Raw genomic sequence first — 20,381 nt, 5'->3', positions numbered from 1 at the left:
AATGAGCACATAATGGCTTTATTTGGTTGTTTCGGTACTTAAACAAGAAAACGCTTGCAAGGTCCTCAGATCTCATGATGACCGGGTCTTCCCTGGTGGAGACAAGCCATTGGTCACGAGACACAGGGAACCCGAGTGCCTGGGGGTCGTGACCTCCTTAACCAGTGATGGACTGGCACCGGGCATCACTACCCGGGGTCCTCTCTCCTCATTAGGACAAATCAGAGTGCGCCCTACACTCTTCAGCGCTCCCCTTCGTGGGAGGAAGCCAGTTGTCCCCTGGGGCACTTTCCCTGATACTGCACCCTTGCTTGGCCTCTTTCCCTTCCTGTGTCTCTAATCCCCTACCAGTGTTTCTTGGGAACAATTCCTCACGAAACGCTTTCATAGAATTCCTCATTCGTGGTCTGCTTCGGGGGAACCCAGCCAAACCTAAGGCTGGCATGGCACTGTGGTCGAGTGTTGACCTATGAACTAGGACAGCGTTTTTCAACCGCTGTTCCGCGGCACACTAGTGTGCCGCGAGATGTTGCCTGGTGTGCCGTAGGTGCAGACAAGACAAGAATTTTATAATTTTTCACTATTTTGTTTACTTAATATTTCATAATAAAGTAATTATAAAATACTTTCTTTGTGTTTATTTGATTCCTATTCAAGAGAATTACTTTATATATAGTCAATATAGGCACAGAGTTAAATTTTTTAACATTTTCTAATGGTGGTGTGCCTCGTGACTTTTTTCATGAAACAAGTGTGCCTTTGCCCAAAAAAGGTTGAAAAACACTGAACTAGGAGGTCATGGTTCAATTCCCATTCGGGGCACATGCGCTAGTTGCAGGCTCAATCCCCAAGTGTGGGGCGTGCAGGAGACAGCCCATCAATGATTCTCTCATCATTGGTATGCTTCTCTCTCCTCCCTCTCCCTTCCTTTCTGAAATCAATAAAAATATATTTAAAAAAGAAATACTCCAGCTAGGAAGTGGCAGAACTAGTCACAAGATACAACACAGAGGCGAAAATAAGGCCATCAGACTTTTCATTGAAGTTTTTTATGCAGTCACATGTACTGATTTTACCTGTTGCCTGAGGCTCCTTCATAGAGATGAATCATATATCATAAAATATACCATTTAGTTGTAAAACCATCACCATTACCTGATTCTACAACATTTTCACCGCTCAACTTTAATTGCTCCTGAAGAAAAGGGAGTTTGGGGGTAGAACTGTACATCTGAAACCTATATAATTTTTTTAAAAGTATATTTTATTGATTTTTTTTTTCTTACAGAGAGGAAGGGAGAGGGATAAAGTTAGAAACATCGATCAGCTGCCTCCTGCATACCCCCACATTGGGGATGTGCCCCTTGACCGGAATCGAACCTAGGACCTTTCAGTCCCAAGGCTGATGCTCTATCCACTGAGCCAAACTGGTTTTGGCCAAGCAGTGATTTTTTTAAAATCATTGATGTTTCTCTTTCTCCCTCTTTCTCCCTCTCTGAAAGCAATATATATATATTTTTTTAAAGGTCAAACTTAGCCCTAACTGGTTCGGCTCAGTGTATAGAGCACATGCCCCGGTTGCAAGCTGTTTCCAGTAGGGGGCATGCAGGAGGCAGCCAATCAATGATTCCTTCTCATTCTCATCATTGATGTTTCTATTTTTTTCTTCCTCTCTGAAATCAATAATACACACACACACACACGTATATATATTTTAAAGGTCAAACTCAGGCTGTGTGAATACACACAGAAGACAGGTGAGCAAAGTAGGGGACAAGTTAGTTCCAATGAAAAATGAAGTCTCAAAGTGAGATGCTAACACAGGGAGCGCCAAAGAAGTCTTTTTTGATCTACCTGGCACCTCTGGTTTGCTGCCAAAGTTATTTGGGCAAGTTGCTTACTACCCACCGCGACCAGAGCATAGACCCAAAGATGGTTCCCCAACCGCAACCGACGCAGAAGGGCTACACACACACACACACACTCACGCAGGCCAGTGTCCACTAGGAGGTGGCATTGGAGGGGAAGAGGACCATGGTAACCCAGACATCCCATTCTTGCCCCTATAAAGGAACAGCTACTCGGGGAAAAGGTAGGCCTGGCGCTGCCAGATCTGAAATTTCCCCGAATCCCGTGAAGTCCTGGTTTTAAAATATCCAGGCTCTTGAACATTTCCTTGATTTTAACACGCTCTATGCACCTGTTTTGATAACACTGCATGGACCTAATCTGGCCCAGCAGCCAGAGCGCAGCCTCTGCGCCCATCTCCTCTCCCAGACTCCCTCTCCCACGACAGGCCCTTATTGATTCTCGACAGAAAGGATCACACAGACACGTTATTTCCATGGAGAAAAACAAACACCCTCTTGTTTATTTGATTAAACAAAACAATAAAATAAGCTGCATAGGAACAATTTTTAAAGTCCAAAGAGACACCAACTTTGTTTTAAGGCTGCGGTAGCTGATACAGCATCTCCTTGCTACCTTCTCCAGCCTTCTCCGTGGACCACAGCGATACATTCAGAAGCCCGTTAGCCAACACAGGAGTTTTTGAACACGCATCCATTGGTTCTTCACCTGCTCATTGCCTGTCATGCCTGCGGCCTGCAGTACAACATTTAAGATTTAAAGTAAAAAAATCCACAGGAGGGGAAGGGGGGGGGAACAGAACAAAACAACAGCACCCACCCCAAGCAAACACCCGCTTTGAAGGCCGGAGGGAAGACCTCCGTTCCCCCTTCTCCACTTACTCGGTGGGGCCTGCACCACGGCGGTGCTGCCCACGTACAAGTGTCCAGAGGCAGACGGCACCCTAAGGTGGGCTCGGGGATAGTGGCCCAGACAGTTATGTTGGGGGGGTGCGTATTCCTTACCTAACCCATGTCTGCCTTGGGGGAGGGGGGAAAAGTACACTTAGTCTAATATCAGGCAACATGCCCATGTTAATTTCTCCAATTCTGCATTTACCTTTCTCACAAAAGAAAAAGAAAAAAAAAAGATCAAACTCAACTGAGTCATGTGTTCTACACTTAAAAGCATTTTTGCTGACCGGGCAATGACAGCTAATGGGCAGTATTAAACAAGATTCATTATAAAAAAACAACAAAAAACAACTAACAACCCTCCCTCCCACCTGAGTATACCTAACATGCTAGTTAAAAACAACAGCCCTTAACCCCACCCACCCTTTCACCTGCATTGATTTTAGGGAAGAAAAAAATTTTTTTTTAAAAAAAGAAAAGAAACCTTACCGCCCTAAAAACAAGAAAATCCCAGAAACGTGAGAAACCTACAGACTCCTACAAACATAAAGAATTATTACAGAGCTGGTTATTTAAAAGAAAGTAAACACTTTGCTACACACATTAACATTCAGTCAGTGTGCTCTGAGATAGAGCCTTAAGAAAAATACTACCTGAGCTTGTAAGTTAATACAATCATTAAAAGGAGGTCTAAGACCATGTGGATATACACCAAAACTTTTAGAACCATTTACTGGTTAAATGATGATGGAAAAAAAACATCCCACCAGGCTGGCTTGTTAACCCGTAAGATCAATTTTTAAAAATAGACATCATTTGAGGTTATTTCTTCACCATGACATTTAAAACCCAATTCACAATCGTTACAGTGGTCTTAGGACCCTCTCCTCCAACCAAAACAAAACTCAACTGAAGAGAAGAGGCGGAAGAGGCGGAGAGAGGCAGTACAGTATATCGTGATAATGTGCTTCTCAATTTTATCAAGTATTTAATAAACAAGCAGAGGAAAAAAGAACAACCCGTCAACATGTTACCTTTGGTAGGAAAAAAATATATATATATTTAAAAAAAAAAAAAAAAAAAAAAACACAAAACAAAAAGAGCAACACACACACTTTACCAGTCACTGCTCAGTAAGACGGCGATTGTAGCCATGTCACGGAGATGAACATCCAGTGAGGGGTCTAGGAGAGCAACAAATACAATCAAGAAGTCTAAAGATCCTCATTCCCTTTCCAACAGTTGATGTTTCCAACAAGACCCTTAGAGAATTGCTCCTAAAAGGGTATACCTGCCGGCATTAAAAAAACACAGATAAATTTTTTTTTTTTCCTCTTGAAGAGAAAAAAAAAGAGACCTAAAGGTCTTTATTTGTAGTTCAGTCCTCAAATGTCAGATGAACCAGTAGTTCCATAATACTGAACAACATGGTAACTAACAGTGCGCTTAACTCCTAGTTGGGGATGGGTGGGGGGTGGGGAGAGGTTTGGGGAAGTCACATTGGTAAGGAACACTTGGATTTCTGATTAGGTTTGCCTGAGTTAGAAGGAAATATTTGGTTTCAAGATTTTCTTGGTCAAGGTCAACCAAACGTTTCTCCCGGGAGAGATCAGTTCTGGATTCTTGAAAACATGTTCTTCCAGAGGTAGCTCCACGCCCACCCACTCCCCAGTGGTTTAATACTCTTCTGAGACCCGTCAGATGCTAACATGAGGTAGATGACTTTTTGCCAAAAGTTGAGGTAGAAAACGGAACAACAAAACCTTTGGTGTGGAGCGGAGTGAGTGGTGTGCGTGCCCTGTGCTCCTGGCCTGCAGGAAGCCAGAGAGAGAGAGAGAGAGAGAAAAAAAAAAAAAAAAAGAGTCGAGACCCTCTGTGGTCTCATCACACAAGCAGAAGAGTTTGACTTTGCTACAGTCCCCAGACTGTTGGAACCGCAACAGGGATGTTTTCAATAAATACCCTACATTTTTTTTTTGGCACCGTTGACTTTTTTTCTTTTCTTCCCCAAATAGAAAAAAAACAAGCCTATTAACTTTGGCATTTTCTTCCACTATCTACCAGTACACAGCAATCCTCGAATCTCCCCGAGGAAGAGGACACACAGACAAACAGTATGCTGCTGCTTCAAGCCTAAAAGACACCCCTCCCTCAAATCATTAAGCTTTGGCTTAACTAGAAGTACACAGACCGAGCCCATCTCAAGCTCTTCTCTGTCAGCTCCAACTCAAAGTGCCTGAAGTCTGGCAAACATTTTTTTTTTTTTTTTGGCCCAATACATAATTTAAGATTCTAGATTCTGTGTCTGGGACCCCTGTGTTTCCCTAAATAAATTAGGCTGAAAAGGGCATCCATCAAAGAGTTCGTGCACCTGGGGCAGTGCCCAGGGCACTGGGCTCCAGCCACCTGCCAGCTGCCGTACAGCACAGGCCAAGAGAGCAATGCCTCTCGAAGGAATCATTTTTTTTTTTTAAAGCAAATGATAAACACTTTTGAGGTGTGAAGTCAGTGACAACCAAAAGTGGTGGTGGTTGTTGTTGTTTTTTAAATCTGTGCGTTATTTAGATTTCCTTTAGCTATTTCAATACCCAAACCTATATAGTATTCAAATCCAATTGGCTTCTCCAAACACAAGCTGACCTTATATCCCACCCTGCCACCCTGACCAGACAGATTAGACACACACGGGGGATTATTGTCTAAGCATCACCTGTACTCCATAGAAACATTCTACTCTCCTCCCTCCCGGCTCCTAGGACCCCTCATCACCATGTGCAAACCTTCCCTTTTTGACACCATTCCTACCCACCCCTAGCATCCCCTCACAGGGGGAAGGAGGCATGCACTTCCAGAACAGCCTCACTCACACGGGAGAGTTCCAATCCTTGGCTTTTCTCCTCTTTCTTTGATCTGGAGCATTCCACATTGTCCAATCATCACATTTCCAAAGTGCTTCGCACCAATCCCTGTGGGTCAGGAGCCAGCTGTGGGCGGCCGTGGAGGCCAATGTTTTAAAAACGTCTTTTCCCCCAGTGGGACCGTGTTTTTTGCAAATGGCAATGATGCACAATTTTGGGGAAGAAGAGATATACCCGCACTGAAAGTAAAGAGAGGCAGCACCACCCACCTCCCAGCTCCTCCCCCCTCCCCATTCCAGGGAGAATCTCCTAGACATTGGTCAGTCTTATTGATTAAAAGAAGACCTGGTCATTTCAGCCATGGGCGGAAAGCTCTGGCTTTACAATCAAACCCATAGGAAAGTGATAAATAAGCAATTTCAGTTACTGCCCTTTCACCAAGAAAATGCCCCCCTCGGACCCCAGGATGTCCCCACATGGGGGAGGGCTGGGAAGAAAAGATGGGAGCGAAGATGATGATGATGATGACACTGAACACGGGACAATCAAAGGGAGTCGCCACACATGGTAGGCCATCCCAGCCGTTATCATGACTTAAAAGAGTTTTCTGGAAACATTAAAGAACGTTCAAGATCCATTTCTTCAACAATTAATAATAATAATAAACAATAATAAATGTTTTAAGCATCTAAAACAAGTTGTCTTTGGTGTGGAAAGGGTGATTTGCTGGGTAAGGTGGAGTGGAGCTGGGGCCTGAGGAAAAGACAGCACCAAGTTATTCCAAAATAAAAAAAAGTCTCCCTACATGAGCTCTTTACCCAAGAGCTTAGACATTAGGGACAAAATAAAAGGCAACTGAATAGGAATGGAGGCAGGATTCACTGTCCAATTCTTCAATAAAAGAAAAGGCGTTTTTTGTGTGTGTTTTTTTTTAAATGAGACTTCCTGTCACCTCCCCACCCTGTCACACAGCAAGCTGAGGCAGCAGGTTCAAGTTTCTTTTTAATTTCTGGTTACTTTACTGGAGCTCTTCAAGAAATGAGGTTTTTTTCCTCCTCTTCCCCTCTTTCCCCCCATTTTGGTCATTCAGAAACCCTAGAACCCAAGCATTGGGAACTGGGAACTGATCGAGTTAATGTCCAGAAAAGCAATTTTGATTGGTTAACACTGTCCCCAACATCTTTTCTTTGGGGGGGGGGGGGGCAGATGGCAAATGGCTTTGTCTGTCCGCTTATTCTGTTCACTTAAAAAACGACATCCCTATGACAAAAGGGGGATTTCTTTGAAATTCAGGAACAGAAAGGGACCCGAGCTCTTTCTGGAAGCCCCTGGCTTCCGAGAGCCTGTGTGTGTGTGTGTGTGTGTTTTCGTGTGTGTGTGTGTGTTTTCTCCTGAGCTGTGCAAGTCTCGAATCTGGTTCTTATGTCCGTGTTGGTGGGAAGTGCAGGGACCCGTGTGGGTTCTGCCAGGCAGGGTAGCGTCAGCCCCACCGGCTTCCCACCAAAAAGACGGAGGTTTTGTACCCCACGTCCAGGTTACCGCGAACCAACCCTGTAAAGTGACCGGCGCCGCCCCACGGTTCTGCTGTGGAGGCCGGCTTCCATGCTCATTCTTTGGTACCGAGAAGGACAGTATGTCCTACATTTCGAGGTGGGGCAATTTTAAGTTTACAGATCATTTACATTCAAAGGCCTTGGGGGGTTTGGGGGCAGGGGTTCTAAACAAGGTCCTACGGTAGGTAGACCGCTTTGTAAAAGACCGGAGCCGAGGGTGAAGGAGGAGGATGGGCTGTTCCTATGAATCTGACTTCCAGAACGTTCCATTTCCCTGCACTTCCCAAGCATTGGGAAAAAAACATTGTGCTTTTCTTAAACATAAAAGTTCGTTCCCTTGCCTACGACTCTTCTTCGCAAAAGGCATGCTTCCATGAACAGAGAGAACCTCATTCAACCGAATCCCCAACCCTCCTGGCAGTGTCTGGAAGAGTTTGGGAAGGGTGGCTTGCTTCAGTCTCATGCTCCCCAAAAAGACCACCTCGGGACACGCACGTGGCACCCACCACGCTGTGTCCAAAACCCTCTTTTCTGAGAACGAGGTCCACGTTCTCCTTCCGATTGCTTCACTCTTTAAAACCAACAGCAAACTAAGAATACTTAAGAATATTTATAATTATTCTCTCAAACTAAGAATACTTTTGAGAGAATACTTTTCACAAAAAATCCTGAACTACGTTTATTACTTTTTTTTAGAAACTAAAGTAGGAAGAGAAAGGTTCTTTGGGAGGCTGTGCGTCACCTTCAGCGTCCGTTAACCTGAGGGAAGGCGGCCTCACACACACGCCCCTGCCTCGAGAGAGACAGAGGGGCCGTGACCTACGCCGGGAACAGGAGTCCGCTTTGTTCGGCTAGCAAGCCACAGCCCCATCTTCTAGGAACAAGGAAAGATGCTGAACAGGATGACAGACACACAGGAGATACAAAAGGAGAACGCCAAGGAAGTTCTCCATTGCAGCATTTAAAAAAAGAAGAAAAAAAATTCCCCCCTCCCCCCCCAAAAAGATCAAGATCACACAACACAATCTAACCCCATAAACGCAGTATCCTCAAGAACACAGATACTCTATAATTAAGCATTTCACATCCTACTTTTCCCACGGTTTATACTGTTTTTTTGTGTGTGGGTTTTTGTTGTTTTTTTTTTTTAACTTAGTAGTTTCTTCCGTGTTTCCTTGGCTCAATCTACAGAGTATATATATATCATCAGCCCACCACACCCATCCAGTGAGTGCTCTCCCAGCCAGAGAGACAGCAGGCTTGTGCACGTCACGCCCCACACGCAGGGGGGAGAGGGGCACGTGACCTCCACGGAGAAGGAAATGTAAAAAGAGTTATGAGGTAGATAGGAAAAGCATCACTTCACAGGCTCAACTCCCTGCAGAAAAGACGAGTACATTCATCTGTAAAAAAATAAAGGTGAGGTAGGACTTAGGCAACGTTGTACTTTCCTTGTTCTCTTTAAACAAAAGAAAGAGAAAAAAAAAAAAGAAATTTCCCTGAGACTGTTTTCTTCTTTGAAATTCAAAAGGAGAGAGAGAGAGAGAGAGAGAGAGAGAGAGAGAGAGAGAGAGAGAAAAGAGACACGCACACCCCCAAACACAAAAGCCTAGAGAAACGGGGATTAAAAGATGAGGATTCGATTGTTGCCGAAGTCGACCACGACCACCATGCCGTCGGGGGTGACGGCGATGCCGGAGGGGCGGTCCATCTGCCCGAAGCCGCTGCCCTGAGCCCCGAACTTGCACAGGAAGCTGCCGTTGGACTCGAACATCTGCACCCGGTGGTTCCTGGAGTCGGCCACGATGATGCGCCCCTCCTGGTCCACGGCCACGCCCTGCGGCCGCAGGAACTGCCCGTGGCCCGTGCCCTCCGAGCCCAGGAAGCGCGCCGACTGGCAGTCGGGGTGGATGACCAGGAGCCGGTGGTTGTTGAAGTCGGTGACCACCAGGTGGCCCTCGTGGTTGAAGGCCACGCCCCGCGGCGAGTCGAAGTGCTTCCAGAGGGCCCCCTCGAAGCCGTACTTGTTCAGGAAGGCGCCGTCCGGCCCGAACAGCTGGACCCGGTGGTTCCGCGTGTCCGACACCAGGATCTTGCCCTCGCCGTTCACCGCCACGTCCCAGGGGTAGTTGAACTGCCCGTTCTTGGTCCCCTTCTCGCCGAACTTGAGGAGGAACTGGCCCTCGAAGGTGAACACCTGGATCCGGTGGTTGTCCTTGTCGGCCACCACGATGCGGCGGGAGGCGTCGCAGGCCACGCCGGCCGGCCGGTCGAACTGGCCCGGCCGGGAGCCCAGCGTGCCGAACTTGTGGTGGAAGGCGCCGCAGGGCTTGAACACCTGGATGCGGTTGTTGCTGCGGTCGGCGACCACGATGTAGCCCTCCTTGTCCACGCTCACGCCCCAGGGCCGGCACAGCTTGCCGTCGCCGTCGCCCTCGCTGCCGAAGCTCAGGGCCGGGATGCCGATGCCCACGTAGCTGCGGCCGGACTTGACCACGACCTTGAAGGGGCTGTTCTCGATGTGCTGGTTGCACAGGGTCACCGACACCAGGTGCTCCCCCTCCAGCTGGGGGCGGTAGCTCACGAGGTAGGTGCCGTTCTGCTGGTCGCTCACCTCGGCCCCGAACAGGTTGCCGTCGGGGCCCAGCACCACGGCCGACATGAGGTCGCCCCCCGAGAGGCGGGGCTCCCCGTCGTGGTCGTAGCCCATGACCGTGAAGGTGGCCACCTTGCCCTGCAGGGCCCGCTTGAGGCCGTCGCCCGTGGCCTTGGTGAGCGGCGCGAAGGCCCCGCTGCTGACGAAGCCGAAGGACTTGATGGCCAGGTACAGGGCCTGGTCGGGGGGCGTGAACATGACCCGGTCGTCCTCCTGGGGCTGCAGGAGGCCGCGCACCGTCTTCAGCTCCTGCACCTGGGCCAGCATGCGGTCCCGGGCCAGCAGCACGTCCAGCGCCCGGCCCTCCTCCAGCACCTGCTGCACGGCGCTGATGGTGCTCTCCAGCTTGGTGAGGTTCTGCCGCAGCTTCTCCACCTGCAGGTACAGAGACTTGACCTTCACCTGGCGGATCTTCTCCACCTGGAGGGAAAGGCGAGGACAGGGGGAGAGAGAGGACACAGAGGCTTAGAGCCACGCACACAGGAAACGCATCGCCCGATGACACCAGTCGGGAGGAGCCCTTGGGCAAGCCCGGGCCGAGGAGACAGTCCACAGAGACAACAGGCCTGCGCGCTCCTGGCAAAACCCAACGGCACAAAAAGGGCGGACGAACGGTTGTTCCGGGTGTAAGGGATGACTACACAGACATAACTCAACGCCATGAGCGATCCTGGATTTGGGGGGGGGGGGGGGAGGGGGGTGTGAGTGGAGGGGTGAGAGCGGAGTTGTGCTTACTAAAAATACTAATTCTTGCCCTAACCGGTTTGGCTCAGTGGATAGATAGAGCATCATCAGCCTGCAGACTCAAGGGGTCCCAGGTTCGATTCCCTGGTCAAGGGCATGTACCTTGGTTGCGGGCACAAAAAAAAAATAAAGGAGTGTGTGCAGAACAAGCAAGCCAATTGGGGAGAAATCTGAGAATGAGTTCTTGGGCAAGGAGAAATAACGTGGGTTTTTTTTGTTTGTTTGTTTGTTTTTTAAATATATTTTATTGATTTTTTACACAGAAGAAGGGAGAGAGATAGAGAGCTAGAAACGTCAATGAGAGAGAAACATCGACCAGCTGCCTCTTGCACACGCCCAACTGGGGATGTGCCTGCAACCAATGTACATGCCCTTGACCGGAATCAAACCTGGGAGACCTTTCAGTCCGCAGACCGACACTCTCTACCGCTGAGCCAAACCGGCTTTGGCAGAAATAACGTTTATTACACAAAGAAATGGACTCTTTTCTTTTTTTCTCTCCCCAAAATTTGCTTCTCTGAAAAGCTCAGGAGCCCAGGTATATGGGTTAATTAGGTTCAGGGCCTCAGGTCTGGTAGGGTTAAGAGTCAAAAGTGGCTTTCCATTCCTCCTGAAAGAAAACTGCCTTTGGGAGAGGCGGGGAGCCAGCCTCCCGGGAGGGAGGGAGGGAGGGAGGGAGGGAGGGAGGGAGGGAGGGAGGGAGGGAGGGAGGATGAGAACGTAGGTGAGACCCGCGGAGGCACACAAAGGCCTTTTCATCGGCAGATCCAGAAGAGTGGGTTTGTGGCAGAGTTCACCGCGGCGCTGCTCTCAGGTTGCAGCGAGTGAGCCCCTTTCCGTTATAATGAACAGTCGTGGGTGGCATGGGGCCGGCAGACCACGGGGGCATCGGAGTGTCTGACGACCGTGTCCGGGCCACAGAGGTGCCTCCGTAAAATAGGTGCTGCATTAAAATCTCAGGACTTTTTCCCTCCCAGGGAGCCTTTCTCTTCTTGTCCCAAAAACAAACAAAACACAAAAAAACCAAACCCACAACTAGAGCCTTCTAGTCCTTGAGAGGCTGGACGAAGCAGAAAGCAGCGAATCAGGAGCCAACGAAATGGGAGCATGCAAAGATCCGAGGGGTAGCCTCCCAGAGAACATTTGAGGGCCACTTCCGGAAACCGGGGTACCACCTCGCTTCCACCCTGCAGCCTGATGATCAAAACAAGCACGCACGCACACCTACGCTCACCCTTCGTAGGTGGCCTCACTTGCGTGCTCAGAGAATGTAATTACAGTGGAACTGGCGTGGGGCATGGGCCCCTTCCCAAGTATGTTCCCCTCTTCCCTTCTGAGGGAGAGGGGAGATCGGACAGGAAAACGCTGGGATGGTGACGTGGGTAAGGGAGAGCCAGCTTTCCAGCTGATTTTTTAAAAAAATATATATTTTATTGATTTTTTTACAGAGAGGAAGGGAGAGTGAGAGAGAATTAGAAACATCGATGAGAGAGAATCATCGATCAGCTGCCTCCTGCACACCTCCCTCCCACTGGGGTTGTACCCGCAACCAAGGTACATGCCCTTGACCGGAATCAAACCTGGGACCTTTCAGTCCGCAGGCCGACGCTCTATCCACCGGTTTCGACCCAGCTGATTTTTAAAACATGTATATTTTTATTGATTTCAGAGAGGAACGGAAAGGGAGAGAGAGATAGAAAAATCAATGATGAGAGAGAGTCATTGATCGGCTGCCTCCTGCATGCCCCCTACTGCAACGACACACACACACACACACACACACACACACACGTGTCCTTGACTGGAATCGAATTTGGGACCTTCAGTCCGCAGGTTGATGCTCTAACCACTGAGCAACACCAGCGAAGGCTCCAGCTGGTTGTTTTTTGTTCGTTTTTTTGGTTGTTTTTTAATCTAAACAGCACACCAGTGCGCTCAGCACGCTTTCCCGCTCCCACAGGAAGCAAGGGCACACGCTCACTGCCCTCGCCAAGTGGAAAACCGGCCTTCCCCACGGGTCCAGGAAGTGCAACCGGCCAGGACACCAAACCTAAGGATGTCGCCCACCAGGCCTGCCTTCCTAACAACGGGTTCGACCGTCCGTCCTCCAAGCGTCCTTCGGAGCATTGGTGCCACAGAACAGACTCCTCCCAGCCTTGGTACCCGACCTCTTTTCTGAAAGGGCTCCTTGTTCTTTTTCTGCCTGGAGAGCACCCACAAGGTTCCAGGGACCCCGGTAAACCTTTCCGCCAATGGAACCATGGAAAACTACCAAGCCAACTACCAACATTTAGAGCCGGGGTCCAGGATCTGACACGGGAATGGGGGTGTGGTCATGGAAGAAATGCTGGCCAGCCGAGGAGGCCCGGGCCCGGACTGGGGGTGGGTGGGGGAGACGTGGTCTTCTCCCCGCCCCTCCCCATTACCTTCCACAGCAGCTCGCACTCCCGCTCCTCCAGGGCCTTCTTGTGCCTCGCCGTCACGGCCTTGACCTCCGACTGCACCACCTTGGCCTTCATCTCCACCTGCTCCGCCACGGTCTGGGCCTGCTCGATGCTCAGCTGGAAGAAAACCAGAAACCATGGCATGGCATCAGGACGCCTCCTTCACACAAAACGTTCAGGTCTACTTCTCCTCCACCCCCACCCCCACCCCCACCCCCCCCCTCAGGGCCCCCCCGACCGCGTGCTCCACTTCCTTGGGAAGAAAGCAGGCACTTAAGGGGAGAGAATGGCATCTGTCCGACATGTAACCGAAGGAGCTGCTGGCAAGCGCCGGGCGTCTCTGTGTGGGGAAATGGCACCCACCCCGGTGAAATGTCAGGACTATTAAGAGCTGCTCCGACAACAGTGAAACCAGTGTAGCTGGGCGGCCGCCGAATACCGGGACTACGGATCGGATGTGCAACGTGCCTACCCCGGGCACACGGACAACTTCCCTTCCCACAGACGGTCTGGCCTTTACTGCCCGCACCTGGGGGAACCCTGAGGGCTGCTGGGCCCATCCCACACGGGAGGGGGTACCCACAGTGGCAAAAGCCAGCCAGCACTGATCCATCATCACCTTCCTGTCCTGGCATTTCCGGCCAGAACCAACCCCACGTGCATCCTGGGAATACTGGTCACCTCAGAAACCGTGCCCCGTGGATAGAGACCATCCACCCCCCGCCATCCCCACACCCCCCAACCCTGTACCACCAGCTCTAGTAAATCAGCCAGTTTAATCAGACGTATTATTGTTCATAAAAAATTAATCCAGACAGAAGGCCTCGTGTTTTCATTAATATTACATGACACACGTCTTCAAAAGGATTTCTTCTGAGACACTGAGGTATTATAAATCAGGGGGAATAGGGTTAGAGCCGGCATCCTAAACCAGGAGGGGCCTGGGGGAAGAAGCATCAAGGGTTTGGGGCCTGCCGAAACCGTTTTGGCTCAGTGGATAGAGCGTCAGCCTGCAGAATGAAGGGTCCCAGGTTCGATTCCAGGGCATGTACCTTGGTTGCGGGCATATCCCCAGTGGGGGTGTGCAAGAGGCAGCTGATCGATGTTTCTCTCTCATCGATGTTTCTAGCTCTCTATCCCTCTCCCTTCCTCTCTGTAAAAAAATCAATAAAAAATATTAAAAAAAAAAAAAAAAAAAAAGTTTGGGGCCTGACCTGAGCTCAGGAATTGGTGACGGGTGACCGGCCATCCCCGTGTACCCTGGGGACGGAGGAGTATCCAGAATATGGAACATATCAAAAACTGGGGCAAACCAGGCTAATGATCAACACAGGCGTCGGGTGACCGGGTTCGAATCCTGGCTCCACCGTCCGCTAGCTGAAAGGCCTTGGGACGTGTTGCTGGCCTCCAACCTTGAGAGAGGAGGACTGGGAGGAAAATGCAATAGAATACGTGGAAAGAGCGGACCACAGCACCTGGCCAGCCAGGGTTCTTCCCTAGAACTTCCAGTAGGAGCAGAGTGCAGTCTTGCTGACACCCTCCTTTTGGACTTGTAGCCTTTAGAGCGGCAAGATAGCACATTCCTATTGTTTTAAGTCACCCAGGGGGTGATAAGTTGTTGAAGTAGCTCTAAGATAGTGATGGGCAAACTGAGGCTCGCAAGCCACGGTTTGCTGCTCTGTTGACTCATGAGTTTGCAGACCACTCTCATATACTACCCTTTACCTCTTTGCACACAATACGCCACAATTGCCTAATCCTCACAGCTTCCAACTACACGGTTATAACATTTAGTCTAGTCCAGTGGTCGGCAAACTCATGAGTCAGCAGAGCCGCTGTTTGCCGACCACTGCTCTAGGGAACTAACCAGTAGCCAACAAACAAAAGCAGATGGATTTGTCTGAGTTATCCCCTACTCTCAAAAACCAGAATGGCCAACAAAAGCAAATGTGCATGCAAGGAGACAGAATGGGGTTGGTAGATTTCAAACGTCTCAGGCTGTCAAGATTCGTTCAGAAAAAGGAGAAACCTCACTAGACATGGAGACAATTTAATGCGAAGACTCTGGCTAATGAGGCATTGGAGCAGGGCTAGGACAAGGGGCAGGCTGAGGATTAGAGATAGACAGTAGTAACTGGGGGGACGTAGCCACCGACCCAAGAATTTGGGGAAGAAGAAATTGGGGTTTTCCCAGTTCATTCTGGGAGTGACAAAAGCAAGACATGGGAAGCAACTTCTGCAGCCAGGATGGAAAAAAAACGCCCCTGGTAACAGTAGGAAGTTAAGAGAAAGAAGCATGTCCCTCCTTCCCACTTCCAGGGAGTGGCTGGGAGAAGTGCCGCAGCCCCAGCATCACGGGGTGCAGGCGAGAAAGGGCGGGAGAGGAGAACTTAGTGGCGGGCACACCCTGTCTTCAGGTGTGTTGGTTATTCATTAGCACCGAGGTATCATTATCCGACACAACCAAGCCTATGTCTATAATATCTTTTATCATTTATTTTTAAAATATATTTTATTGATTTTTTTACAGAGAGGAAGAGAGAAGGACAGAGATAGAAACATCGATGAGAGAGAAACACCGAATCGCTGCCTCCTGCACACCCCCCACTGAGGTTGTGCCCGCAACCTAGGTACATATGCCCCCGACTGGAATTGAACCTGGGACCCTTCAGTCCGCAGGCCGACGCTCCATCCACTGAGCCAAACCGGCCTCGGCTATAATATCTTTTTTTTTTTTTTTTTTAATGTTTTATTGGTTTCAGAGAGAGGAAGGAAGAGGGAGAGATAAAAACATCAATGATGAGAGAGAATTATTGATCGTTTGCCTCCTGTATATCCCCCACTGGGGATCGAGCCTGAAAACTGGGGATATACCTTGAAATAACCACTGAGCTATGCTACTTGGACCATAATATTTCTCTTTTATTGATTTCAGAGAGGAAGGGAGCGGGAGAGAATCATCAGTGATGAAAAGAAAACATCAATGATGAGAATCACTGATCGGGCTGCTCCTGCACGACCCCTACTGGGGATCCAGCCCAAATCCCGGGCAACCGGGGCATGTGCCCTGACCCGGAATCGAACCATAATCCCCTGGTTCATAGGTCGATGCTCAACCACCGACCCACACCAGCTAAAGGTTTCTTCTTGTTTCCTCAGCGGTCAGCAGAGGTGGCAAACTGCTTTCTATTTTCACCAATGTCATTCATCATATACCAAACAGATTTCTATAGAAATCGCAAGATTTGAGCTGAAACCGGTTTGGCTCAATGGATAGAGCTTCGGCTTGGGGACTGAAGGGACCCGGGTTCGATTCCAGTCAAGGGCATGTACTTTGGTTGCGGGCATATCCCCAGTAGGGGGTGTGCAAGAGGCAGCTGATCGATGACTCTCTTTCATCTGTGTTTCTAACTCTCTATCTCTCTCCTTTCCTCTCTGTACAAAATCAATTAAATAAATAAATAAATAAATAAATAAAAGAAATCGCAAGATTTGAAAATAGCAAGGCCAACAACACTCCTCGAGGGCAGTGGTTGGCAAACTGCGGCTCTCACATGTGGCTCTTTGGCCCTTTGAGTGTGGCTCTTCCACAAAATACCACGTGCGGGCACACACGTACAGTGCGATTTAAACTTTGTGGCCCATGCGCAGAAGTCGGTTTTCAGCTCTCAGAAGAAATTTCAATTGTTGTACCGTTGACATTTGCTCTGTTGACTAATGAGTTTGCGGACCGCAGGGCAAGAACTGGCTGGGAAGGCTACGACCACCCCCTTTGCTTGGGGGTGGGGTGGGGTGTGACCTCTTCCCCTACCGTCCCCTAGGCAAGGCTTGCTCCCTCAGGCCCTGCCAGATCCTACAAGCAAGCCCTTGGGTTTGGAACTCCCATTCTCTACCAAGAAACGCTTCTTCCATTTTTCAAGCAGGTGGAAGGAGTGAAAAGCTCTCTCTTCACTCTCAGTCACACCCTCCCCCCCCCCAATAAGCATGCAAGAATAACATCAATCCTAGGGTTGAGAGTGGTAAAAGCCAAGATGCAGACAAAATGGGCCTTTGCTTTCTAAATCGTGCACAAACCGGTCAAGCCCTGCACTCCAAGATGCACAGCCAGGACCTGCTGAACTCGTTCCCCATACTGAATGAAGGCAGGGCCTTTGACAGAGACAAGAAACAGGTGGGTTGGGGAAGATGACAGTGGGGGAGGGGCTGCATCAACTTTGAACACAGAAACACAATTTGCTGTTAAAATGGGGGGGGGCGGGGAGAACCACCAACAAGCATGGGGGCTTGAATGTTAACACAGATGCAATCAAACATCTGAAATCGAGGGGCTCGATCTGGGCAAGCGAAATCGGTCGGTGCGTGCCAGCTGACCACGTGCCAGCTGACCACGTGCCAGCTGACCACTTAGCACTGAGGCGTCTGAGGCCATACAGGGTTTCCTGGGGCGGAGTGCAGAGAGCGATTAGTGATGTCTGCCATGGAGAACCGGGGTGGCCTAGTGGCTAGTGATGAAAGTGCACCAATAACCAGAAGATAAAAGCGCATAAACTCGCAGGCCACCATAGCAGATAATGAAAAATACTCTCAGTACTCATATCGTTGTAATCACATTTTTAAGAGCTTGGAAACTGCCGAGGCCGGTTTGGCTCAGTGGATAGAGCGCGGCCTGTGGCCTGAGGGGTCCCGGGTTCGATTCCGGTCAAGGGCATGTACGTTGGTTGCAAGCACATCCCCGGTGGGGAGTGTGCAGGAGGCAGCTGGTCGATGGTTCTCTCTCATCGATGTTTCTGGCTCTCTATCCCTCTCCCTTTCTGTCTCATCGATGTTTCTGGCTCTCTATCTCTCTCCCTTTCTCTCTGTTAAAAAAAAAAAAAATCAATAAAATATATTAAAAAAAAAAAAAAGAGCTTGGAAACTACGATTCATCTTATAATTGTCAGTACATGGCTCAGTGGTTGGAGCAGACCAAAGGGTCCAGGGTTCAATTCCTGGTCAAGGGCATATGCTTGGGTTGCAGGTTTGTTCTTCTACCCTGTTTGGGGTGCGGGCAGTGCAGGCAGGAACCAACTGATGTGTCTCTCTCACAATGATGTTTCTTCTCTCTCTTCTTGCTCCCTCCTGCATTGAGCCCCTGGGGGCCAGTGTGCATCATAGTGACCTGTCCTTCCACCGTTTGGTCAAATTTGCATATCACTCTTTTATTATAAAGGACCCTTTAATTTTAAAGGAAGGATAGAAGAGCAGCCGATATACATCTTCAAGCCTTCTGGCCCCAACACAAACACAAAATTTGTGCACAGGAGGGACGGGGAGGAGGGGGGAAGTCCCCCTCAGCTTAGCCTGCACCCTCTCGCAATCCAGAACCCCTTGGGCGATGTCTGACCGCTGGTTGAGGCCCAATCCCACAGGGATCCCCGTGGATAGGGCCTAAAATGGCAGTTAAGACATCTCTCGCAATCCAGCACCACTGGCTCCTAACAGCTCGCCTGCCTGCCTGCCTGCCTGCCTGATTGCCTAACCAATCGCTCCTAACCCCTTGCTAGGGGATGGAGCTGGCCGGGGCGAGGGGCGAGGGGCCATGGTCGTTCTGGTCTCTGATTGTTCCACGGTTTCAATCACTGGGCTTTTATTATATAGGATGTTCCAGCCTCCAGCCTCCACCCCACCCTCACCCCAAAAGGGAAGGGGGGTGGGGGGGGATACCCACTCTTTCCCTGAGGTGCAGGCCTGAAGCCATCGCCACTTATGCCCACCTTTCTCTCAGCACTACATGGATACGCCCAGGCCCAGGAGCAAGAACGCCGTAACCATGGAGAGAGGGACAGGGCTACATGATTGACAGCGCTGGCACCAAGGTCTGCGTCCCTGGATACCTGAAGCCTGATCCATCCATATTCTCCTACCTGGTCACCTGAGACTATTCATTCCCTTTCAGTCCACTGCAACCAAGAGTCCTAATTAAGACAGCATGGGAAATTTTTGAATTAGGTCATGGTGTAGTGGAGTTCTCCAACCATGATTTTTTTCTCTGTATCTGGGGGTTGCCATGGGGAGGGGGGCTTTCACATGCCTAAGAGAGGGTTGGGGAGCTAGAGAGAGGACAGCTTCCCAAATGAGAAGCAGTTGTCTATTAGCTTTGGATTCAAACCACAATTCTATTCACCCTTCGTGTGCCTCTGGCAGGTTACCTGAGGTTCATTTCTTTGGAGCAAAGCCGTTCTCTTGGCAAAATGGGAAGACTGACACCCACACCAGAAAAGCACCACTATGTATGCAGAAAGCCCCTATTTCAGAGCCGGGAACAAAGCAGGAGCTCAGCAAACAGGTCTTGTTGAGTCTCCTCACTGAAGAAACGGGAAGGCCTCTGGTTAAGGAGGTCTGGTTGTCTTGGGCAAAGCGAATGATTTTGTTCTTCCATTTCCATATTTGTAATAGAAAGAACAGGTTCTTTTGGGGATAAATTAGTTCACAAGAGAGAGTAGGCATTCTTAGCATAGCTGTGGCAACTTCCCATCATGGCAAGTAGGAGTGTCTGCAGAGGAACCTTAGTCTGTTAGGATGATCAAATAAATGATACAAGACAAACAGGAGATAAGGGGTAAAATTAATCCAGAAATCTTGATTGACATTTCACCTGTATAACCTAAAACAATGATGCTTTGGCATTAAGCTCAGTTCTCATTTTGTACAAAATGGTGTAATAGCTATTACTCTTGCTTTAACATGAAGAGTGACCATGTTTATTAATTTTTTAATGTATATATATATATATATATATATAAACATTTTTATTGATTTTATTTTATTTAAAAAAATATATATATTTTATTGATTTTGTACAGAGAGGAAGGAAGAGAGATAGAGAGCTAGAAACATCGATGAGAGAGAGTCATCGATCAGCTGCCTCTTGCACACCCCCTACTGGGGATATGCCCGCAGCCAAGGTACATGCCCTTGACCAGAATCGAACTCGGGTCCCTTCAGTCCCCAAGCCGACGCTCTATCCATTGAGCCAAACCGGTCTCGGCCATTTTTATTGATTTTAGAGAAGAGAGAGGGAGAGAGAAAAAAATGATGAGAGAGAATCATCCATCGGCTGCCTCCTGCATGCCCCCCACTGAGGATCAAGCCTGTAATCCAGGCATGTGCCCTTGACCGGAATCGAACCTGGGACCTCTCAGTCCACAGGCTGACGCTCTATCCACTGAGACAAATTGGCTAGGGATACACACACACACACACACACACACACACACACACACATATATATATTATATATATATGTGTGTGTGTATATATATATATATATATATATATATATATATATATATATTACTTATTTTTGTTTACGGAGAGAGATAGAA

The 20,381-nt window shown here is 49.0% G+C and overlaps 1 protein-coding gene across 1 annotated transcript in view; it reads right to left on the bottom strand.

The window, feature by feature from the left end:
- Positions 1 to 8,797: 8,797 nt before the first annotated feature.
- The window catches only part of TRIM71 (tripartite motif containing 71), a gene marked incomplete at both ends in the record, with an annotated part of 66,040 nt that continues 54,456 nt past the window's right edge, over positions 8,798 to 20,381 (bottom strand). The window contains 2 exons of the mRNA XM_084902205.1: positions 8,798 to 10,249; positions 13,000 to 13,134. Of these exons, the coding sequence (XP_084758331.1) occupies positions 8,798 to 10,249; positions 13,000 to 13,134 (1,587 nt within the window). The remainder of the gene's footprint in view (positions 10,250 to 12,999; positions 13,135 to 20,381) is intronic.

The sequence above is a fragment of the Pipistrellus hanaki genome (assembly GCF_964339955.1).
Source record: "Pipistrellus hanaki genome assembly, chromosome: 13".
NCBI lineage: Eukaryota > Metazoa > Chordata > Mammalia > Chiroptera > Vespertilionidae > Pipistrellus > Pipistrellus hanaki.
This window is presented reverse-complemented; position numbering and strand designations above follow the sequence as displayed.